The 21,611-nt window shown below is 42.6% G+C and overlaps 2 protein-coding genes and 2 pseudogenes across 2 annotated transcripts; all 4 read left to right on the top strand.

The window, feature by feature from the left end:
- The first annotated feature begins 319 nt into the window (after positions 1 to 319).
- Positions 320 to 3,641, top strand: LOC141823244 (uncharacterized). Its single transcript, XM_074710505.1, has 2 exons — positions 320 to 1,301; positions 3,352 to 3,641. The coding sequence occupies exons 1-2, from the start codon at positions 384 to 386 to the stop codon at positions 3,421 to 3,423; spliced, it is 990 nt and encodes a 329-aa protein (XP_074566606.1). The 5' UTR covers positions 320 to 383; the 3' UTR covers positions 3,424 to 3,641.
- A 2,317-nt stretch (positions 3,642 to 5,958) lies between these two features.
- LOC141822685 (protein SHORT INTERNODES-like) lies at positions 5,959 to 7,034 on the top strand (annotated as a pseudogene).
- A 5,385-nt stretch (positions 7,035 to 12,419) lies between these two features.
- Positions 12,420 to 14,419, top strand: LOC141823991 (uncharacterized). Its single transcript, XM_074711206.1, has one exon. It carries the CDS (start codon positions 12,542 to 12,544, stop codon positions 14,417 to 14,419), a length of 1,878 nt encoding a protein of 625 aa, XP_074567307.1. The 5' UTR covers positions 12,420 to 12,541.
- Positions 14,420 to 16,774: 2,355 nt separating this feature from the next.
- LOC141823990 (kinesin-like protein KIN-7J) lies at positions 16,775 to 21,207 on the top strand (annotated as a pseudogene).
- Positions 21,208 to 21,611: the final 404 nt, after the last annotated feature.

Genomic DNA, 21,611 nt, shown 5'->3' on the forward strand with positions numbered 1-21,611 from the left:
ATTAATATTTTTAGTCTTATTTTTTATAAATGAATAGAAAATGCTTAGAGTTACTTAATCTCGTAATCAACATTGTCTCTCTAACCACATAGTTCCAACAAAATACCCAAATTTCATTGTGGAAAAACCTGTGTTCTACAATTTTTTGAGATCCAACAAAATACCCAAATTCGGATCAGTTGAAAAACCATGCGTATACAAGGAAAACGGACCGGGGCACGGCCTTAATTGGGGCCCAGTTCATTACGTGGCAGCAGCCCACTCAGACGTGCGTTCGAGAGGGAAGTGGAACCATATAAACGAGGTCAACCATCCGTCTCCCTCTGCTTCATTCTCAGATCTAGGTCTGATCTCAAACGCCTCAGAGGAGAAGAAGACGAACGATGTCTTGGAGAGGACGAGACGAAGCCGCGGACGACTTCGACGAGTACGATCCCACGCCCTACGGCGGAGGCTACGACCTTGCGCTAACCTATGGCCGCCCGCTTCCGCCGTCGGAGGAGACCTGCTACTCCATCTCCTCCTCCGGCGTAGACTACGACAGGCCGCAGTACTCCTCCGGATCTGTCTCCTCGGCTTACGGAGGCGGAGGCGGAGGCGGAGGCTACGGGGAGCCAGATTACGGTTACTCCAAGACCAAGCCGCAGCCGGCCTATGGCTTCCAGCCCCAGCAGGAGGTCGTGGAAGGTGGATCAGGCGGTTACGGTGGCTTCGGAGGCCGTCGCCCCGAACCCAGGCCTGGTTATGACTATGGTGGCAATCAGGAGTACGGATCTGGTTACGGAGGTGGAAAGCCCAATCGTGAAGAACAATCTGGGTACGGATTTGGTTATGGAGGTGGACGACCCAAGCGAGATGAAGAATCTGAGTATGGATCTGGTTACGGTGGTGGAAAGCCCAAGCGAGATGAAGAATCCGAGTATGGATCTGGTTACGGTGGTGGAAGACCCAAGCGAGACGATGCATCTGAGTACGGATCTGGTTATAGTGGTGGGAGACCCAAACGTGATGAGTACGGGTATGGGTATGATCAGCCCAAGCCCTACGGCGAAGAGGGGGCTGAGCAAGGGTATGGATATGGAACTGGAAGCAAGTACCAGGGTGGTGGGCAGTCATACCAGAGCGAAGATAGCTATGGCTCGAAGCCAAGTTATGAAAGGCCGAGCTATGGCGGAGAGGAGGAGACTGGGAGGTATAATAGGCCAAGCAGATATGATCAAGGTGAAGAGTATGGCCGCCCTAGCTATGGAAATCCTGGTTATGACCCTGATCAAGGCGAAGGATATGGACGCCCTAGCTATGTAAGTCCTGCTATCAGATAACCTTTTCAACACAATTTGTATTGCCTACATAATTGCTTTTTCTTCAATAATCATGTCACTCCTCGACTTTTACACTGGCATTGGCTCCATTTTTATTGGCCTATCAATCAATGTATTAGAATTTAACAAAAAATCAGATTGCTTTCAAAGAATTTGCTATGGTTAATCCTCCTATAACGTTGTCTTTAGAAGGATTTTACTCGTGCAATTAGATGTTAATACATGTTAGAATTTCAGCAGATAGTTCCACCACTGCCTCTGGCAATAGAAAGATTAAGGTGGAGTTTATTGTTCGAACAAATTAATGGACATGAGCAACAAAATAGCTTCAAAGATAAAAATAAAAATGGAATTCATAAATTTGCCCAACCAAGTATAAAAAAAGGCTTTTCACAAGAAGTTACTTGCTTTACAGATGAAATTAGATAAAGATTTAAATCATGTACCATGATAAAGTTTTTAGGAGTAATTGCTAATTTGTTTAATATTGTATTTTACATTAACATAAATCTATAGTGAATAAAGGAAAAGCTTTGTAATACCAATATAGAAATAAAGTACTTATTAGAAATTGCCTTATTGACTGACATTGGGTATTGATTTGCAATATGAAAATTGCAAGCCTTAAAAATTCCTGCAACTAACTTGTAGATTCAAATATGAGGATTTGTGTGGTTGGTCAACCATAGAAGCTATTTATTAGTTCATCAAGTCAATAGTGGAAAATAATAAGAGTTGAAGAATGATTTTTTCATGATACATCTTTACCTTGTAAATGCCTGCAATGTAGTTCTTAGGGACTTGTTGTGGATGTTAGAGAAGAACTGCACCTTATTAAGTATCCTTGACACATTAAAAGTCACATGTGATAATGATTAACATGTAACTAGTGTTAGGGTAGTTAGAGGGTATTGAATTTCCTATACATGTAAATCATCTTTAAATCAGCAATAAACCTGCCAATTTTCTTCTCAATGGGTTTACATTATAACATGCCAACATGTCTAGTCTTTGTGTTCTTAACCACTTTACGATTGACTCACTATCCATGTCCAGGATAAATCTGCAACAACTTGTGTAACTGAGTGTATTAATCAATGAGTTTCCAAAGTAAACTTTAATCATGACCTTTGAAACTCTAACCTTTAACTGAGAGAAAGTAATTTAGGAACATTCGAGGCCTCATCTGGTATGTGGGATTTGTTTTTCTATATCAGCTAAGATGAATAGATAAGCAAAAGATGGTAGGTGGATTTCTAGATACCTTGGACCATTCAGGAGATTGACAATGGACTTGCTTGCTAGTCAAGAATCATTATTGTAACTGGAAAAATTTGCAATGCATTCCATTCTTCATGCTTTGGTTTAAGGTTTGAAATGTTGGGTAATGAGACACACCAAATTATAGGTTGGTATGTAATAAATGTGAAAATTTGAGATTGATATTTAGGTATAGAAGACAAAGAAAATACTTAACTGTTTACAATTAATTAGCCACTTATTATAGAATGAAAGAGATGACTTATGATGGTATTCCATTGCTAAGAGAAATGACCCATGGATTCAGTAGTTGTGAAAAAATTGACCAATCTGAATTAATAGTTTAAGAAAGGGTTTAGGAGATAGAAATGGAAAAATATTTCAAGTACATCAATAGTTCAAGCAAAGAACCTTTTACCCTTTTATCCAACTTCCTTTCTTTCCCCCTTTCCGCTTCTCCTTTGCCTCATTTATCTTCTGCATCCTTCATCTAGGTAAATAGACCATAAGCAAAAAACTTGTCTCGCCCATTTGTAATTGTAGATCATATAGCACGCTCATTAATAGCTTAAGATAAAATCTATTTTATATTACACATTTAACACCATTGCAACAGTTAAACTTTTGATTTCAGACTCATGGAATACATTGTATCATCTCTAGCTTATCTCTGCTCTATTTAAAATTTGCTCTTATAAGAAGCTACTCGTCAGTATTTGCCCTCGAACAATTTCTTCCCTTTGTTGGACTAATTGAAAAAAATGGCCAGGGTGGTGACCGCTATGGTGGGGAAAAGAAGCATCATCACCACCACCACCACAGGCAAACTGATGATGAATGAAGGACTTCCAAGTTCTTAATCTCCGCTTGCTGTGTTGTCCCAACATATCTACTAGCTAAATAAAGTTGGGAATATGGTATGTTGTGCTTTGTTTTACTTGTGCTTCCCAAGAGAGTTTCTATTTGCTTCCTAAACAATATTTTCAATATTAAGCTGTTTGAATGACTGCAATGGATTATTATATAAGCACTCTGCTTTGCCTGTTGTGGGATTATCAATTATGGAATTACAGTAGAATTAACAGATAATTTTATTAGTAAACAATTATACGGAAATCAACTAAAATTTTCCAACATAAACCATTGATGCTACCTAACCCACCCTAGATTAGCCAATTGGGGGCAGTGTGATTGCGAAAAAGTGCATGTGGAAACCTAAAGTTAGTTACTCGGGTTCAATCTGTTGCTTTTGATTATTGTGTCTTAATCTTTTTTGTCGTTTCTGAATCTTCTCCTTTTTTTTTTTTAGATATTGCTGATTGTGGTATTCATTAGAATAAATAACAGTGAAATATTAAACGATATCATGAGCATAACATTTGATAGTGTTGTGCTATTGGTAGACATTGCATGTGCATACATGACATGAACAAGACTTAGGTGCATGGCTCTCCTATAATGGAGAGCTCCATGAAGTGGTGCTTCAGATGTTGAAGAACTCATACATTTGATATTGTGGATTCGTTGCATATAGCTAAATACAAGTACATTCAGTATGCAATTCAAAAGTGATAGTATGAGGAAATAAATGTCTCTGACGAATTAGAACAGATGCATTTGATATTAGAGAATCGATGAATTTGAATACCTTTCAGCATTTTATATTAAAGATGGATGCATTCCAACAGTCACTCCTCTGCTTACAATTCTCATTGTGGGTTCGTCGTCCTAATATTTGAGCCTTCTCTCTCGTCTACTCTCTCGGTGCCTCCGCCTATCCACCTATTTAATGCTAGAGAAACACACTAAATTTATTTATATTATTATATGTCAACACGTCAATTTTCCTGGCTAGATTAAGATTCCCATTGTCGCACGTTCCAAATTTATCAGTAGATCTAGTGTGCATCAAGAGTATATTTGCAATGCGCGCGATGGGTCAACGGTAGACATTGCACTAGTTTTATATGTCAGCGACATCCACCAAATCTACTTTATGCTCATCCATTTCAACCCATCGCAACGAAGGAGAATTTCAAACAATCCAGATGCAAGATGCAGTACAATCCAGAGTATATCTGACCGATTGTTCCATAACTTTCCCCCTATGTCAATGGTTTTCTTCTCAAATCAGCAACGATAAGATCATGCTGAAGGCAGTGATGGTTTAGATCTCTTTGTGCGATCATATCAGCTCAGCTCAGCATTATTGCCTCCATTATCCGTTCAGCTCAATTGCTGTGTTGCAACTTTTGTTATTTCTCTAGTTGACAGTGTATTATCCCCATATGGCCATTCAAATCGGCTACGTTAACATTATATTATTTGTCGATTCGTCTATAAAAAATGATTTCATTTAAAAATAAAAAAAATGAAGTACAACTACAGCTCTCATCTTCATGACCCAATCAGTGAAGGGTCTGATGTCTATCCATATACTTCAATTAGGGTTCTGTTTGAATCACTTCCCCACTAACCATATCTGTCCCTCACACCATCCCCAACTTAACTTGCAGCTATTTAATTGCACGATGGAGACAGCGAGCTAACCCCACACCACCCTCTAAAAACATAATGCTCCTCTTCCAAAGGGCACCTCCATATCTCACCAACCCTAAAATGCCCATATAAGCATGATACCATCACCTTCTCCTTCATTGTTGCATCTTCTCTTCATCAACGTCAACACAGTGATCGAGTTGAATGTTGCATGCACTATTCCTAAGTTACAGAATTTTGTATCAAGAAATTTGATTTTTCTATTTCGATTGTTGGTCGATCCTCCAAAATTCTAAGATGATGGAGACCTGGCGATGGCCATGCCCCATCGTTTTCCTGTAGCAGAGCGACTTGACCTTACCGTCTCACGTCGAAATCCACTGCTCAATTACATTTACAATTACGGCGAGGTAATTAATTCATTAGTGCGCTTCCCTTCCCACACAACACGGTAGCCGAGAGTGAGAGGGAGAAAGAGAAGAGGAAGCAGAAGAGGCGCATGGGGATTGTGGAAAGAGAGGGAAAGAAAGGCGCAGCAGAGCGCTGACTGAATGGCCACTCGAGGCGGCCGCCGCCGCAGCAGCAACAAAGCCGTCTCCTTGCGCAGTTGATCCTCCTCTTTCATTTTCTTCCAAACTGCTGTACTCTAGTACTCTCTCGAAATCGAAGCTCCTGGAAAGAGAGAGAAGAAGCAGCCGCCGCTGCTTTCCATTTCAGACACAAAAAAAAAAAAAACAGCATCGAGAGAGAGAGAGAGAGAGAGAGAGAGAGAGAGAGGAAGTGATCGACGGTGGGGATTAGAGAAGAAAAGCTGGCCTAGCAATTGATGTGTTAGCTAGTAGGCTGATCTGGAGTGGGAGAAGCGGAGGAAGAGATCATGGCGGCTGGATTCCCTTTCGGAAGAGGCGGGGGTCAACAGCAGCCCTCGTCGACGGAGGCTTTCTTCCTCTACGGAGGAGACCGCGGCGGCAGTAGCCGGAGCGACGACATGGAAGGTAGTGCTTACACTCGCGGTTTCGAGCTTACGTGGCAGGCAGCAGCAGCAGCAGTACTCGGGCTTCCCCCACGAGCTGCCGCTCGCGGGCTCGGCCGCCATCGACGGCGGCGGGGAACAGAGCTGTCAGGATTGCGGCAACAAGGCGAAGAAGGACTGCGCCCACCTCCGTTGCCGCATCTGCTGCATGAACCGCGGCTTCAAGTGCTCCACTCACATCAAGAGCACGTGGGTCCCCGCCGCCAGGCGCCGCGAGCGCCAGCAGCATCAAGCCGCCGGCGGCAAAACCTCCAAGCGAACCCGCGAAATCGTCCCCTCCACCGCTGCCACAACCGCCGTCACCACAACATTTGGTATTACGACGAACTTCCCACTCCGATCACCCAAACTCAACTAATTATTCCCTTAAAAAAAATCACAAACACAATCAAAATTTCTCTTTTACTTAACATTTCGATAATCGATCGACTAAACCATACAAAAATTGGATTTTTTTTTTTATATTCCAACTGCAGGAGCAACCCTCGACTCCGAGATCTTCCCGCCGAAGTTGAACACCGAGGCCATTTTCCGCTGCGTCCGAGTCGGCGCCGTCGACGACGCCGACGGAGAGTACGCATACCAAACCACCGTCCGCATCGCCGGCCACCTCTTCAAAGGCATCCTCTACGACCACGGCGCCGCCAGCGACCTCCCCTCTTCCCAACTGGCCCGCGAGGCATCCACTTACTCTGCCACCCCCGCCGCCACCTCCACCCCGGAGCTGCTCCACACATACCCGACTCCCGTCACCGCCCTCGTCGCCGACACTTCGTTGCCGTTCTTCCCCCAACAACAAAGACCTTCCTGATCAATCAATCAAAACACTTCTAGCACGAACAGTTCGCTTAATCATTCCACAAAAATGGCGTTTTTTTGAGGGATCGGCTAGATTTGACACAGTAAACCTAGCAACTATGCATGGAGATTGGCGATCGACCACTCCTTCGTACAAGTACTTTTAACAAATTCTCTCTCTCTCTCTCTCTCGTGAATCAATATAATGCAAAGAGTGTGGTGATATTAGGGCATGGATGAATGCTGCCATGGCAGCTCAAGCTCTGAAAGTCTGAAATGCTTTTAAAAAATGGAGGAAAGAGGTACAGAGGAGAAGAGAAGAAGAAGAAAGAACGGCTAACAGTGAATTGATTGGTATGAACTATATATACGCTCTTGTTAGCTATCATATAATTTATTCATGTTGTACTCTCTAGGGTTACTGTGTGTTACTGTCCACATATATACAGTATTTGAATAGACTATATATATATAACACAAATAATGTAATTGTTTAGAATTATATTTTTGAAGAATAAATCTACACATTGTAAAATATATATTACTAAACAAAGAGAAAACAATTATAGGTCAATATCCTCATTGATTTCTGATGGCCATGTTACAGTTGTAAGAAAATAGAAGAAAATTAAAGTTGTTCAAGATGAAAAAGCTTTTTCAATTATTTAGGTATTGATACACTCGATCCTTTATTTTTTTCTCAAATAATGCATAATATAAACTTTATTATGGGTGAGATGAAAGCATTCTTCCAATTCACTTTTATGATTGTTTAGTAAAGTTATTTTAGATGTAACCATATTTTCTTGAGAATTGTATGGAGTGATTAAAAATGAAAGGTGTGAGATTTGTTGACTATTAACATTTCAAGTGAGATTTGATGGAGTTTGTGATCGACATAAAGCACCAAGGAGTAAAGCATGCTAGGAATGAACCAATTAACAAAGTCTAGGTGAAATTAAAGATCCTTAATTTATCGTCTATTTAATTTGTTATTCTCTCTTTTTATTGTTATTCTTTTATGCATTGATTTAGTAGAGCTAGGGGAATTCGTTCACTTTTGGATATTTGCAATGGTTTAATAGATCACGATATACACACAATAGTAAAGCTTTAAAATTAACGTGACACTCATAAAATATAATATAATGATTCTCTCCTATACTGGTTAATATTAATATATTATGCAGTGTGTATATATGTTTATTTATTCTTCATTAAATTTTGACATATTACACCTTGATTTTTCACTTAATGTCGTTGTCAATGCATTGAAAATCCATTATTTTTCTCAATAGAGAGTTTTGTGATTGATTTAAATGTTTAGGGTTAAAATTGTGTTGGTTTAATTTTACAAATCAGTTCATCTTAATGTGGTTTTAACAATATGATTAGATTGCAATCCAACATGTTTATAAGCCACTAAAGTTAAGTGAAATGATTAAAATATTGTATTAAATGAGATAATTAACATAAGAAAATAACTAGATAAATATATGTATGTAAATTATAACCCTAAATTTAGGAACTATACTAATTTAAAATTATTTAGTAGCTATACTTTGTTTTTTTTTAAAAAAAAGTTGTCCCAATTCAATTAGCTTATATTTGCACATCTAAATTTTCCCTTAGCTTAATTTTATGCAAATTAATGTCTGTGTATTTGAACTAGTTTGTTTAGGGTGATAGGTGCATTCATTTCAGTAAAAGATAGAATTTATCACCCCAACGGTCTCACACGATCGGTCTTATAATTATCTATGAAGAGGTAAATTGGAAAGTTGTAGTTGGCCATTACAGAGAGGGCATTGCCTCGATTTTATCGAGATTCGACCCTTATTCACTTCAATCATGTTCCGGGAGCTATAGATGCCTTCATAAACTATATATGCTGGTATAAGAGCTTGTACTCTTCTTCTTGGAGTATAATATCAATTTGGACAAAATTGAATTTAGTGATCCTTTTCTTAGTTGATCGAATCAATTGAAATTGGATTTTAGTTTCACTACTTCCACTCAAAAATTTGGTTTAATTTAGAGCAATATATCTACTCTCCATTGGTAATGGCAAATCAAGCATTCCATAAATTGTTGGAGGAACAAGATAAAGAAAGCATGTAACTAAAATGGAACATGGCAAAGTTTGAAGTTCTGTAAAAATTATCACTTCACGGCCTTATTCCTGAGCAAGCAATGCAAGAACTTGCCGTGAATGAATTGATATATATGTTAGCCAGTATCAATTAAAGAATAATGAGATCAAGAACACGCAAATTAAACTTTACGCTACCTTGGGACCTTTACTTGAATGCATAGCACATACATATATACACAAAGAAGAAGAAGAGGAATTCAAAAATAACTAAAGATTTAGCGTTGTGCATCCACCCAAACTCCAAAGCAGTTAGCTAGCTGGATATATTGGCAACGGCAGTGCAAATGAGGCACATAGCGATGAAGATCCTGCCGGCTGCCTGAGATAGTGGCACAAGGGAATGAAGGCATTCCGCATCTCAAATTACTTGGAGATGATTCGAGACAGCCTTTGGGCCATCAATTCCTTCCTCATGGAAAAATTGCTCATCTTCTTCTTTTCTGCTTCGTCATCTTCTTCGCTTGGCTTCCACGATCCTCTTGAGTAGGCTGTCGACATCCTCAACAGCTACACCCACATCCTTCAATTGCTTGAGCGCGGAATAACTACCATCCATGAGAAAGAAAGGAATTGATGGTCCAAAGGCTGTCCGGAATCATCTCCAAATGATTTGAGATGCGGAATGCCTTCATTCCCTTGTGTCACCATCTCAGGCAGCCGGCAGGATCTTCATCGCTATGTGCCTCATTTGCACTGCCGTTGCCATAGACATCTTGCTTGCTGCTTCTGGGTGGATGCGCAGTGCTGACTCTCTAGCGAGTTTCTCTTCTTTTATGCATTCAAGCTAGTAAAGGTCCAAAGGTAGCGTAAAGCTTTACGTGTTCTCTCATTAATGTTCTTTAATTATGTTATATTGATGCTGGCCAACATATCAATTAATTCACGGCGAGTCTGCGTATATGCGTTACTTGCACAAGACTTGGATCTGTTTACAAAGTTGTGTGTACCTCATGGATGCCTTCCAAACAAGCAACAATGTCTAATTATTTAATTTTCACACAATTTTATTCTTGCAGACAAGAAAAACAATTTCCGACAAATCATTAAGCATTTCATACATTGTTGGAGGAATCAGGATGCAACTATTAAAGTTGTATAAAAATTACAACATGTACCACCTTCCACTTCACGGCCTTATGATTAACTAGTTAGACCAAGCTAAGTATATATCAAGCATTACTCCTGAGCAAGCAATGCAAGAACTAAAGTTGTGTGAAAAATTAATTAATAATAAGATATTGTTGCTTGCTAAATAGGCATCCATGACACTACTAACTTTGTAAAAGGTCAAAAATCTTCAGCAAGTAACGCATATATATATATATATGAATAAGTACAGGTATATATATGCTGTGCATGCATTAATTGATATGTTAGCCAGCATCAATTAAAGAACAATTGAGAAAACACGTAAAGCTTTACGCTACGTTCCTAGCTTGGGACCTTTATATACAGATCATTGCAAATTAAGAAGAAGAGAAATTCAAAAATAGCTAGCTAGAGAGTCAGCAGTGTGCATATATATAATATATATATATATACACCCAAAGCAGCTAGCTAATTAGCTAAATAGCTAGAGAAATTCAATTCCTTCCTCATGGATGGTAGTTATTGCGCGCTCAAGCAGCCTGATGTGGCAGAGTGCGTTGAAGGATGTGAGACGTCGCCAGCCTACTCAAGAGAATCCTGGACTAGTGGGAGCCAAGCGAAGAAGATGAAGCAGAAAAGAAGAAGAAGAAGATGAGCAACTTCTTTCATCCTTTAGTCAACATCAACAACATCATCCAATCAACGAGCAGCCGCCAGACCATCCTAGTAGAGTTCACAGAGATGACTTGCTTGTTGAATTACGTACCTAGTCAAGAGGGGTACTGCTTTTATGGCCTCTAGGTGGAGGATGATGGATTCCATGGATCCAAACCATGATACGTTGCTATTCTGAGTGAGGAGGTTATATATAGGAAGAGAATTGAAAACGAAAACCAAATCATAAAGCTCCTTCAACAGCAACAATTCAATAAATATTGTCATACGAGGTGATGAACACTTTGAGAAGACAATCCTGGTTCTCAAGATCAACACCCTTGGGTGCACCAATATTTCCAATATCAAATATGGTTGAATGCTTCATCTTTTAGCGCGCGATTTCAATAGCAACATGATCACCAAAGAAATAGCAATGATTTTGACCAGGGAGCCATGTACGAACATTGATTGTTGGCCACTTATCAATGAGCATCTTGGTCGAGATAGTTACTTACTCATCTTGGATGACATTTATGTAAGTGATATACAAATGGGAGGAACTTAAGTTGAATCTCCTTCATTGTGGTGCACTAGGAAGCAAAGTCATCATTGTTGGATATGTAGATAATTAATTATTATTATCTAATTAATAATTGGTCTTAAAATTTAAAATAAAATAACGTAAAACTAAATGTAACTTTATGCCATGGAAAGTTACTAATTAAGTAAAACTCATCTATATATATATTATAATAATTATTATTAGTAACAGATGTAAATAATAATAATTATTATAACCGATGCATGATGGATGCACGGAAATAATATATGTATATTGGTCCTCTCTCTGCCTATAAATTGAAGATATCATAATGATCCATCATGAAAGATATTGGGTGTCTTCGCAAAGAAAGAAAAGAAGAGAGAAATCAATATATACAAAATAATTACATTACAATGGCTTCTTCATCAAACTCAGGTATGTAAAACATATAGATTTCAAGATCCATTTCATTAAATGAAATATTTAATGATAATATAAAATTAACAAGGTATACTTTTAAATATGGAAGAGAATTCAGCATCGAGAAATACGAATTAAATAAGTTGCCTGAGGATGCACTGGTAAGAATATTATTAAGGTATGCAACATTTATCCATCAAGGCAATAATAATATTCACAAAGAGAAGACTTCTTCGGTTGCCATTGATATGTTAATTCCACTTACATGTAAATTCCACTTCAAAGGTATGATTTCTTGAGTTATTATTCCGTTGCAAGTAAAGAAGCTATATATGAAAGTGAAACTAATATGCTGGTTATATTATGTTCTAAGTATATTTATTTTTAAAAATTCATAAAGATGAACGTTATGTAATGATATAAAATCTTTCTCAGTTGGACCTTTATAATAACATTTCTCCCTTGCCGCACTTTGCCAGTTTGCCTTAGAAAAATGTAAGCTTTTAAGCAGTAACATGATCCCCAACAAGCTTAAAGGAGCCAGTTTGAACTGGAAAGCCATCAGACGATGGACTAAACAACTAATTAATTCTGTAATCATCAATTAAAAGGAGCCAACTAGCTCTTTTCATTGTTCTTCATCAATCAGTTGGATGATACTTGAGTTCCATCATCATTCAGTTGAATCCAATTAAGTTTCAATTATTTTCGATTTAACTGGTTGAATAGATCCAGTTCGATTTTAGAATCAGAGTTTTGCAGCAATGCAGAGAAGTAGAATTTACTTAACCAGGTGGCACAGCATGCAGTTACTCTTCTACTACCGGTGTCGCCTCCTCCTCCTCCTCTGCCTCGCCCAGTGGCTGCAATGGGCGACGGGCTGCCACCCTGCTGACCTCGCGGCCCTCCGCGGCTTCAGGGCCGGCATCGCCGGTGACCCCTCCGGCCTCCTCCTCACCTGGGACGCCGCCTCCGCCGACTGCTGCTCCGCCTGGGCCGGCGTCGCCTGCGACGCCTCCACCGGCCGCGTCGTCAACCTTTCTCTTCCCGGATTCTCCTCCTCCGCGCCGGATTTTGCCTCCCTCTTCGGGACGCTGTCGCCGTCCCTCGGCGCACTGTCCGCCCTCCGTCTGCTCGACCTCAGCAACCTCAAGCAGCTCGCTGGCCGCATCCCGACCTCCCTCGCCCGGCTCTCCCGCCTCGAGGTTCTCCTTCTTGACTCCAACGACCTCTCCGGCGGTATTCCCTCCGGCTTCGCGAACCTCACTCGCCTCCGACGGGTTTGCCTCAGCTCCAACAAACTCTCAGGCCCGATCCCCGCCTTCGCTTCCCCTGTTCTTTCCGTGCTCTCCCTCGCTTATAACCGCCTCACCGGCAGCATTCCGGCGTCCATCGGACGGTCAACCGAGTTGCGCGCGCTTGACCTCCATGGCAACAACCTCACTGGCTCGATCCCTATCCAAATCGGTTCGCTGCGCAAGCTCACTTTTCTCGATCTCTCCGAGAACCAGATCTCCGGCAGCATTCCGAGCTCTATCGGCCAACTGAAAACCCTTTCTGTTCTCTATCTCAATCACAACCGCCTCACCGGCGCAATCCCGTCCACCATCGGCGGGATGCTCTCCCTCCAATTCTGCAGGATATCGGAGAACCGCCTCACCGGGAGAATCCCGGACTCGATCGGAGATCTCCCTAGCATCGAACGACTGATCCTGGAGAACAACCAACTCGCCGGCGAGCTGCCCGCAGCCATGGGAAGCCTCTCCTTCCTCACGCACGTCTTCCTTGCCAACAACCGGATCACTGGCCGCATCCCATCAAGCCTCGGCGGTCTGGGGAGATTGCTAACCCTAGATCTGTCGCGGAACCGCCTCCACGGCCCAATCCCCCGGGAGCTCTCCCGGCTGCGCAACCTTCAGGACCTCGATCTCTCCTTCAACCCGCTGGGAAATCCACCGAGATGGATCGGCGACATGGGGCTCTTCGAGATAAGCCTCGCCGGTACGGGGATCTCCGGGCCGTTGCCCGAGTGGCTTTCATCCTCCACCTCGATCTCGATCCTCGACCTCTCCAGTAACAGAGTGTGCGGGGAGATCCCACGGTGGATCGGGAACATGACCTCTCTCTCCTTCCTCAATCTCTCCCGCAACGCCCTACGGGGGCGGATCCCGGAGGAGTTCAAGAACCTGACGACTCTAATGGATCTGGACCTTCACGGGAACGCGATTGGCGGGCGGCTCCGTCCGGTGTTGGCGAAGGGGACGCGAGATCCGCTAGGGCACTACCGGACGGTGGATCTGTCAGGGAACCGCTTCACCGAGGGGCTGGATCCCGACGTCGGGGAGCTCCCAGCCATGGACGCGGTGGAGAAGCTGGTGCTTTCGAACAACCCAGGACTGGGAGGGGGAATTCCAGCGTCGATGGCGAGGATGGCGTCGCTGAGGGAGGTGGGGATGGCAGGCGACGGGCTCGCCGGGCGGATACCGGAGGGCGTCCTGGACCTGGAGAAGCTGGAGGTGTTCGACGTGTCGCAAAACGAGCTCATCGGCGAGATCCCCAACCACCGAGCTCCGGTGGCGGCGGAAGGGTTTAGGGGGAACCCGGAGCTCTGCGGCGCGCCGCTCCCGCCGTGCACACCGTAGCAAACTATGCGGCCTTTCCTATTGGTTTTATTTTAAAATTAATTATATTCCTCCCCAAAATTCAATTTATTAGTAAACAATTTTTACCTTTAAAATAATTAATTTTTTTAGAAAAAAAAAAGGCTTCATGGAAAGTGACAGTTAAATAAGGACATTGATGTGGTAAGTCTTGCAAGGCCTGACGTGGCGCAGTCGGTCAATAGAATGCCCATCCTGGCCGATTCAGGGGCCCACGGTCAAGGAAGTCTGGCCCAGTCATAGGCGGCCCCCCAAAGGTCAACCAAGTGACTAACGTGGCCAACTGTGGGCCCCGTGGTCTCGAGGTGGGTACCCTCGGTTAGGGGAATACGAGAAGTCTGCCGAGCCATCTCCCGGGAATCACATCCTCGGACCCCGGTTCACCCGGCCAGCACCATCTACACCTCGGCCCAAATGTTGACTACACTGCCGAGCCATCTCCCGGGAATCACATCCCCAGACCCCGGTTCACCCGGCCAGCACCATCTACACCTCGGCCCAAATATTGACTACACTGCCGAGCCATCTCCCGGGAATCACATCCCCAGACCCCGGTTCACCCGGCCAGCACCATCTACACCTCGGTCCAAATATTGACTACACTGCCGAGCCATCTCCCGGGAATCACATCCCCGGACCCCTGTTCACCCGGCCATTCACCCGCGATGTCTGGTTCGCCCGGGCAATGCCCCCTTCCCACACTTGGTCCTGGGTAAACCCGATTGCTGTCGGTCCCAGATGATTTCCCACTTCGATAAACAATCCTGGCTCAAGTTTAACTCGCACTACAGACAAAGAAGCGTGTAAACTGATATGCAGGGAACAGGTTACGCTCATGTCTTTGGCATCTTTCTTACCCGTGGCAATCATCTCCCCTTTTCCGGCTAAACGACAAAAGCCAGGGGTATCGCCACGTCGGAAGACGGTTACAGACAGCTTGCCCTTGTCCCTCAGATGCCATCCTCCTGGCACAGATGTCAGATAGTATCAGAAGTTGTCCCCCCGGATACCCTCAAAGTCTGCCACGCTGACAGGTGGAGGGTTCTCTTCACAGGTATATAAGTCCTCTCACAGGTATGAAAGAGGGGGGGCATTTTTTCGCATACTCACTACTGTCTTCTTCGTTCTCACTATTTTCCACCTGAAACCTAACTTGAGCGTCGGAGTGGCCTGTCGGGACTTCCCGGCGCCAGCTAACCCGTTCGTTCTTCAGTAATTTTGCAGGTCTTCTTCCCCGTGGGGCCCTTGACGGTTGAGGTGGCATATTGTTGACCCGTGGGTTGACTGTCGTCGGTTTTTAGCCGGAACAGACATGACTTCCCATCCCTCAGCATTTGTTTCAAATCCCATTTTAATTTTGTCTTTTCGTTTCTTTTAAATAAATAAATAAAGAAGAATGGCTGAAAAATGCTAAAAATTGGGATTCATGAATTACTTAAACACATTACTAAACAATCCATTAAACAAAAGCCACATGGAATGTTTGTTTGGTGCCTTTAAGGACAGGGAGCTAATTAAAATGAAAGTGATTGATGAACAAATTGATAGTAACCTTTCAAAAGAAAGTGATTGATGAACTAGCATTTTTAGAAGCCACCGTCATTTTGATCGAGCTCATCTCTTCGTCCTCCATAGTAAATTCATCACCAATCACACACATTATTATCATAAACTACAATGAGTTAGTGAGCTAGTTTTAATCTCTTGTGAATTGAGCATAACACATCCAAACGAATTTGTTCTTCTGTTTTCTAATAATATTTCCCCATTCTTAGTTGGAATGCTCGCCTTCGTCGTTCCATCAACTCTGAGCGGTTGGAGAGTCAACATATTCCGTCGCAAGGACGACGAGCTTGGACAGCTCTGCTCTTGTACGTGATCTACCTTCTCTCCACAATATTTTTTTTTTATTCTCCCTCGATTAGAATCCATCTTCCCATGTGACTGGTGGAGCAGAAGCTTCGCGGCGAAGACGCAGGAAGCCCATGGCGGGACCATCCCATCCACGGAGAAGAGTCCAAGCTCCAGCGACCACCCACGCTACTGTGAGAAGCAGTTGAATCCTTCACGAAGGAAGCGAAGCGGCGGCCACCGCCCGATATCGCCTTCCTAAAAAAGATTCAATTTTGCAGCGGAGGAAAAAAAATTGGATTTTTTTGAGGGGACGGCCGAAAGGAAACATCCGAGGTGTGGGGCTCCCTGCAAATTCTTCTTCCTTCTTGTCCTCTACCGATTCCTCTCGGTTTTCCCTCCATAAAAATCCCCTTCTCTCTGTTTGTTTTATTTGGCCATTGTGTGGCGCATTATTTGGTCGAAGGACATTGGGATTTGGAAGAGCGGGGAGGGATGGGGAGCGTCGCCGGCGAGGAGCAGGCGGCGGGGGAGTTGGTGAAGACGGAGGAGGGCGGCGGCGGAGGAGGAGGAGCGAAGGAGGAGAGGATACTGGTCTCCGTCAGGGTGAGGCCGCTCAATGCCAAGGAGATTGAGCGCAATGACCCCGCAGATTGGGAGTGCATCGACAACACCACCGTCGCCTTGAAGAACAACAACCTCCCGGATCGATCTGCGTGTCCCACAGTGTATACTTTTGGTAAGTGTTCTTAAAAATCACATCTTTTAGTTTCTTGAGTTCTTCCTTTGGCGGAACTCATGTTCTTGCCCATGTAGTTGTAGTCAATGTGGTTTACGATTCGCAATTGCACACAATTCTTTTGTCTGTCAGTGCTATTCATTACTCAAACTGTTTCATGGACTAAAATTGGGGAAAAAAAAGAAAAAAGACGCAGATTACTCATGTTAAACATCTCTATCCAGCAAGAAGGTTGATATTGATGGTTTTGGCACTGATAGAGTCGATTATAACTCAGATGCGATATTTCTCGTACAACCAGATCTTCTCTAATTTCTTTTTTCCTTTTGCTATATCAATAGACAGAGTATTTGGGTTCAAATGCAGCACCAAAGATGTCTACGAGGAAGGAGCCAAGGAAGTTGCTCTTTCTGTTGTCAGAGGAATTAATGGTATGCCACTCTTTTTGTTACTTCAAAATGGGAGAAAACTTTTTTTTCCTTTGTGTTTCTTCAATCTATTCATGCGTCTTGGTTGTATATCTAATTTCAGCAACTATATTTGCCTATGGACAAACTAGCAGTGGCAAGACACATACAATGATCGGTATAACCGAGCATAGTGTCGCCGATATCTATGATTACATAAAAAAGGTACCAAGATCTACTCTCTTGCACTGCACTAGTTATCTTTGTTCTTGACTTCGTAAGATTGAAGTACTTTGTTTCACAGCACGAGGAGAGAGAATTCCTTCTGAAATTCTCAGCTATGGAGATATATAATGAAGCAGTCAGGGATCTCCTCAGTGCAGATGCTTCTCCACTTAGGCTTCTCGATGATCCAGAGGTACATGATTTCTCTCGGTAATTATTCAGTAACCTATATATGTATTTTTCTAATCTTATCACTTCTCGTTCACAGAGAGTAACCATAGTGGAGAGACTTACTGAAGAAACTTTGAGGGACGAAAGCCACCTCAAGGAGCTTCTTTCCATTTGTGAAGGTGTAGCACTCTGCATCATTCCTAATTACACATAGTTAATTATCGAACTCTATATCTTTACCATTTCATGTCATAATGCAGCACAGAGACAGATAGGGGAAACCTCCCTGAATGAAACAAGCTCCAGATCTCATCAGATCCTTAGATTGGTTTGTTCCTCGAGTCATATGAAGTTCATGTTTCCGCATATCATCGATCGCATAAGGTCATCGTATTATTCTGATGCTGTTTATATTTTGTGCCAGACGATCGAAAGCTCGACTAGAGAGTTTGTAAGTAGAAACAGCAGCCTAGCTGCAACCGTGGTATGTTTTTTGTATATCTTTTCTATTATCATCATTGTTATTATATCATCATGTCTGAGTATGTTTTCTCCGAACAGAATTTCGTGGACCTTGCAGGTAGCGAACGTGCATCTCAATCCTTATCCGCGGGAGCTAGACTAAAAGAAGGTTGCCATATCAATCGAAGCTTGCTTACCCTTGGAACAGTTATCCGAAAGTTAAGGTTGTTGTGCTCGTTTACATGTTCTCAAGGATTTTAGTTTTTTTAGGGTATAACTATTTATGAATGATCTAATCATCTTACGTTGCTGCAGTGAGGGAAGAAATGGACATATCCCGTATCGAGATTCAAAACTGACACGGATATTGCAATCGTCCTTGGGAGGCAATGCAAGAACTGCTATCATCTGCACAATGAGCCCTGCTCGTAGTCATGTCGAGCAGTCCCGGAACACCCTCTTCTTTGCAAACCGTGCGAAACAAGTAGTTACAAACGCACAGGTGAATGTGGTGATGTCTGACAAGGCGTTGATCAAGCATCTACAGAGAGAAGTCGCCAGATTAGAGAGCGAGCTAAGTAATCCAGGATCGACCTCCTGCCCTTCCCATTTCGAAGCTCTGAGGGACAAAGATTCACAGATCCAGAAGGTCAGTGAATTTTTCTACTACACTTCGCTGGAGGTTCTCACTATATTTTGATAATGTTGCTTTCTGAAATCCTCATTCAGATGGAAAGAGAAATTAAGGAGCTGATGCAGCAAAGAGATCTCGCTCAGTCTCGCCTCGATGATTTGTCTGCAGCCTTAGGCGACGATGAACGATCTTCAAGACAATGGGTACAAATCCTGAACATGTTCACCAAGTGTGTCCTATAGCTGATGGTTCTTCCTTGTTGATGTTTGTTTACATTTGTGTAGGATGAATTGAGTCAGTTCTCTGTCCGCAATAATCACGAAGATGTGTGCTCAATTTCTGGAACGTCAGGCGTCGCTTTTCAAAGCCCAGATTTTTATTCTAGAAGATTTTCCGGAACATCAGAGATTGCATATCAATGTCGAGATATTGCTGAATCTAGAAGATTTTATGTTGCATCAGACATTGCATGTCGAAGTCCAGATATCGAATCGAGAAGACTTTGCATGCCACAAGAAATCAAGTATGGAGATGAATATCATCTAGAGCTCTGTGGTAAACTGGATAAAGATCAAGATATCTCATCTAGACACTCGGTTATTAGTTCTGCAATCAGCGGACTGATCTTACAGCAGCGAAGGGGCGAAAGCTATGAATCTTTGCAAGAAAATATAGCAGATCACTGCAAGGAAGTTCAGTGTATCGAGATACATGCTTTGAGCACGAGCAAAACTGAGGAAGTGATCAAGATGACAATCTACCGTCTCAGGGAGGAGTCAGCATGGATTTGATACCAAGAATGGAACAACCAACAAAGATCATAACAAATGCAGTTGGTGATCATATCATAAAACCATTTGTTGATGGTTCATCTTCGTTGCCCAAAACGCCCAGTGTGATGGCCTCTAGGGAGTTGGCACAAACTCGAAGCAGTAATAGCGAGACAAAGCCAATGATTGTTTCACCTTTTCCATCTGACAGCATCATGAGACACAGCTTGATGCCCTGCCCTGTTGTTGTTTCAATTAGCACCACTGAGTTGGGTTGTCATGCAAAAACGGAGGCATGCACACATGAAGAACCTCACAAATCCGGCGAACTTCCAAGTGCTGCGGTCCAAACTGGGGATATTTTGATCGTCCGTGAAGACAACGATGCACACATCAGTAGCTGTTCTCCAGGGATGGTTCAGAGTTGGCATCAAAAGAAACTACTTGATAGCCAGGTGAGAAATCGCCCTTAGAACTGAAGATGCTTGCTTTCTACATCATGCAAAATCATAGTTGAAAAACCATTCTTTTCTTATTGTAGGAGAACCAACATAAACAAGTCGAAGATTCTGAAGTCGAGAAAATTGTGAAGGATGTAGGAATCGACTCGGTGCTGTATCCCGTTGAATCTCCTTCGAGATGGTCATTCGACTTCGAGAGGAAGCAACGAGAGATAATCGAGCTTTGGCACACATGCAATGTTTCCTTGCTCCACAGGACCTATTTTTGCCTTCTCTTCAAAGGCGATCCGGCCGACTCCATCTACATGGAAGTGGAACACAGAAGGCTATCCTTTCTGCGAAACACATCTTCTCATGTTCATTGTGCCACAACAACAGCAACCGAGAACAGCCACATCCCTACTTCTTCTTCGAGGTGCTACATTGCTTCCTCTTGTTCCTTACCTTTCGTCGTACGAACTAGATATGTACGATAATGCGAGTGCCATTCCACAGCCTGAAGCATCTCCGCCGCGAAAGAGAAATGCTGTCCAAGCAAATGCGAAAGAGGCTGACTCTGCAGGAAAGGATCGTGTCCTATAACAAGTGGGGGATCAATCTCGACTCGAAACAGAGGAGGTTGCAGCTTGCCCATCTCGTCTGGACCGAAACTGAGACGGAGCACGCCAGGGAGAGCGCTTCGCTCGTCGCTAAGCTGATTGGTCTCGAGGAGCAGGGGCAGGCCCTCAAGGAGATGTTTGGACTCAGCTTCCTGCCGCAGCAAACTAATCACAGACACTTCATCTGGATGAAGAACAAGAAGTCATCATCTCTTGCATGATCAACAATTGACTGCCATGAACAGTTTGTGCATAATTAAAAAGAAGCATTTAGTCTGTTCACAAGGAACGAATTGGAAGCATGCTTTGCCTTTTCTGACTTTGACTTTTTGCCCGTGACAACTGTGCTTTTGGATTTGGTCAACGAGGATCACACACTTCCATGATTAGTTGTTCTTTAATGCTGTAGATCCAATCTATTCTTTTGTTTTATGAAATAATTTATATTTGATTGGTGATCAAAATTTATGTAGATGATAAAATATTTACATAGTGTTGATTTTTCATCCTTAATACTTTTCATACTTTGACACGTTCAATTCTATAGCATTTTTTAAAAAGAAATATCTCTCATTTTGTCCCTTCCTGTACTCTTCTTACTTTGAAACATTATTTTCCATTTAAGATAAAAAAAATAGAAAAACAAATCTCTGAACTTTAAGATCTTTATTGTTGCTATAGTCCAAAAAATTTTGATTCTCCTTTTTCCTTAAAGAAAAAAAAACAGAATTTTTTTCTCATAATTTCGTTAAGCAATTAACCGATAAACTATCGACGTGGGTAAATATTCAAATTGGACTTCTCTATTTGAAAATGTCTAAATTATGCCCTTTTATTTTACTTGACCAAATTGCC

The sequence above is a fragment of the Curcuma longa genome, chromosome 3, assembly GCF_044706935.1.
Source record: "Curcuma longa cultivar G26 ecotype Majalengka, Jawa Barat chromosome 3, ITB_CL_G26_1.1, whole genome shotgun sequence".
Lineage (NCBI taxonomy): Eukaryota > Viridiplantae > Streptophyta > Magnoliopsida > Zingiberales > Zingiberaceae > Curcuma > Curcuma longa.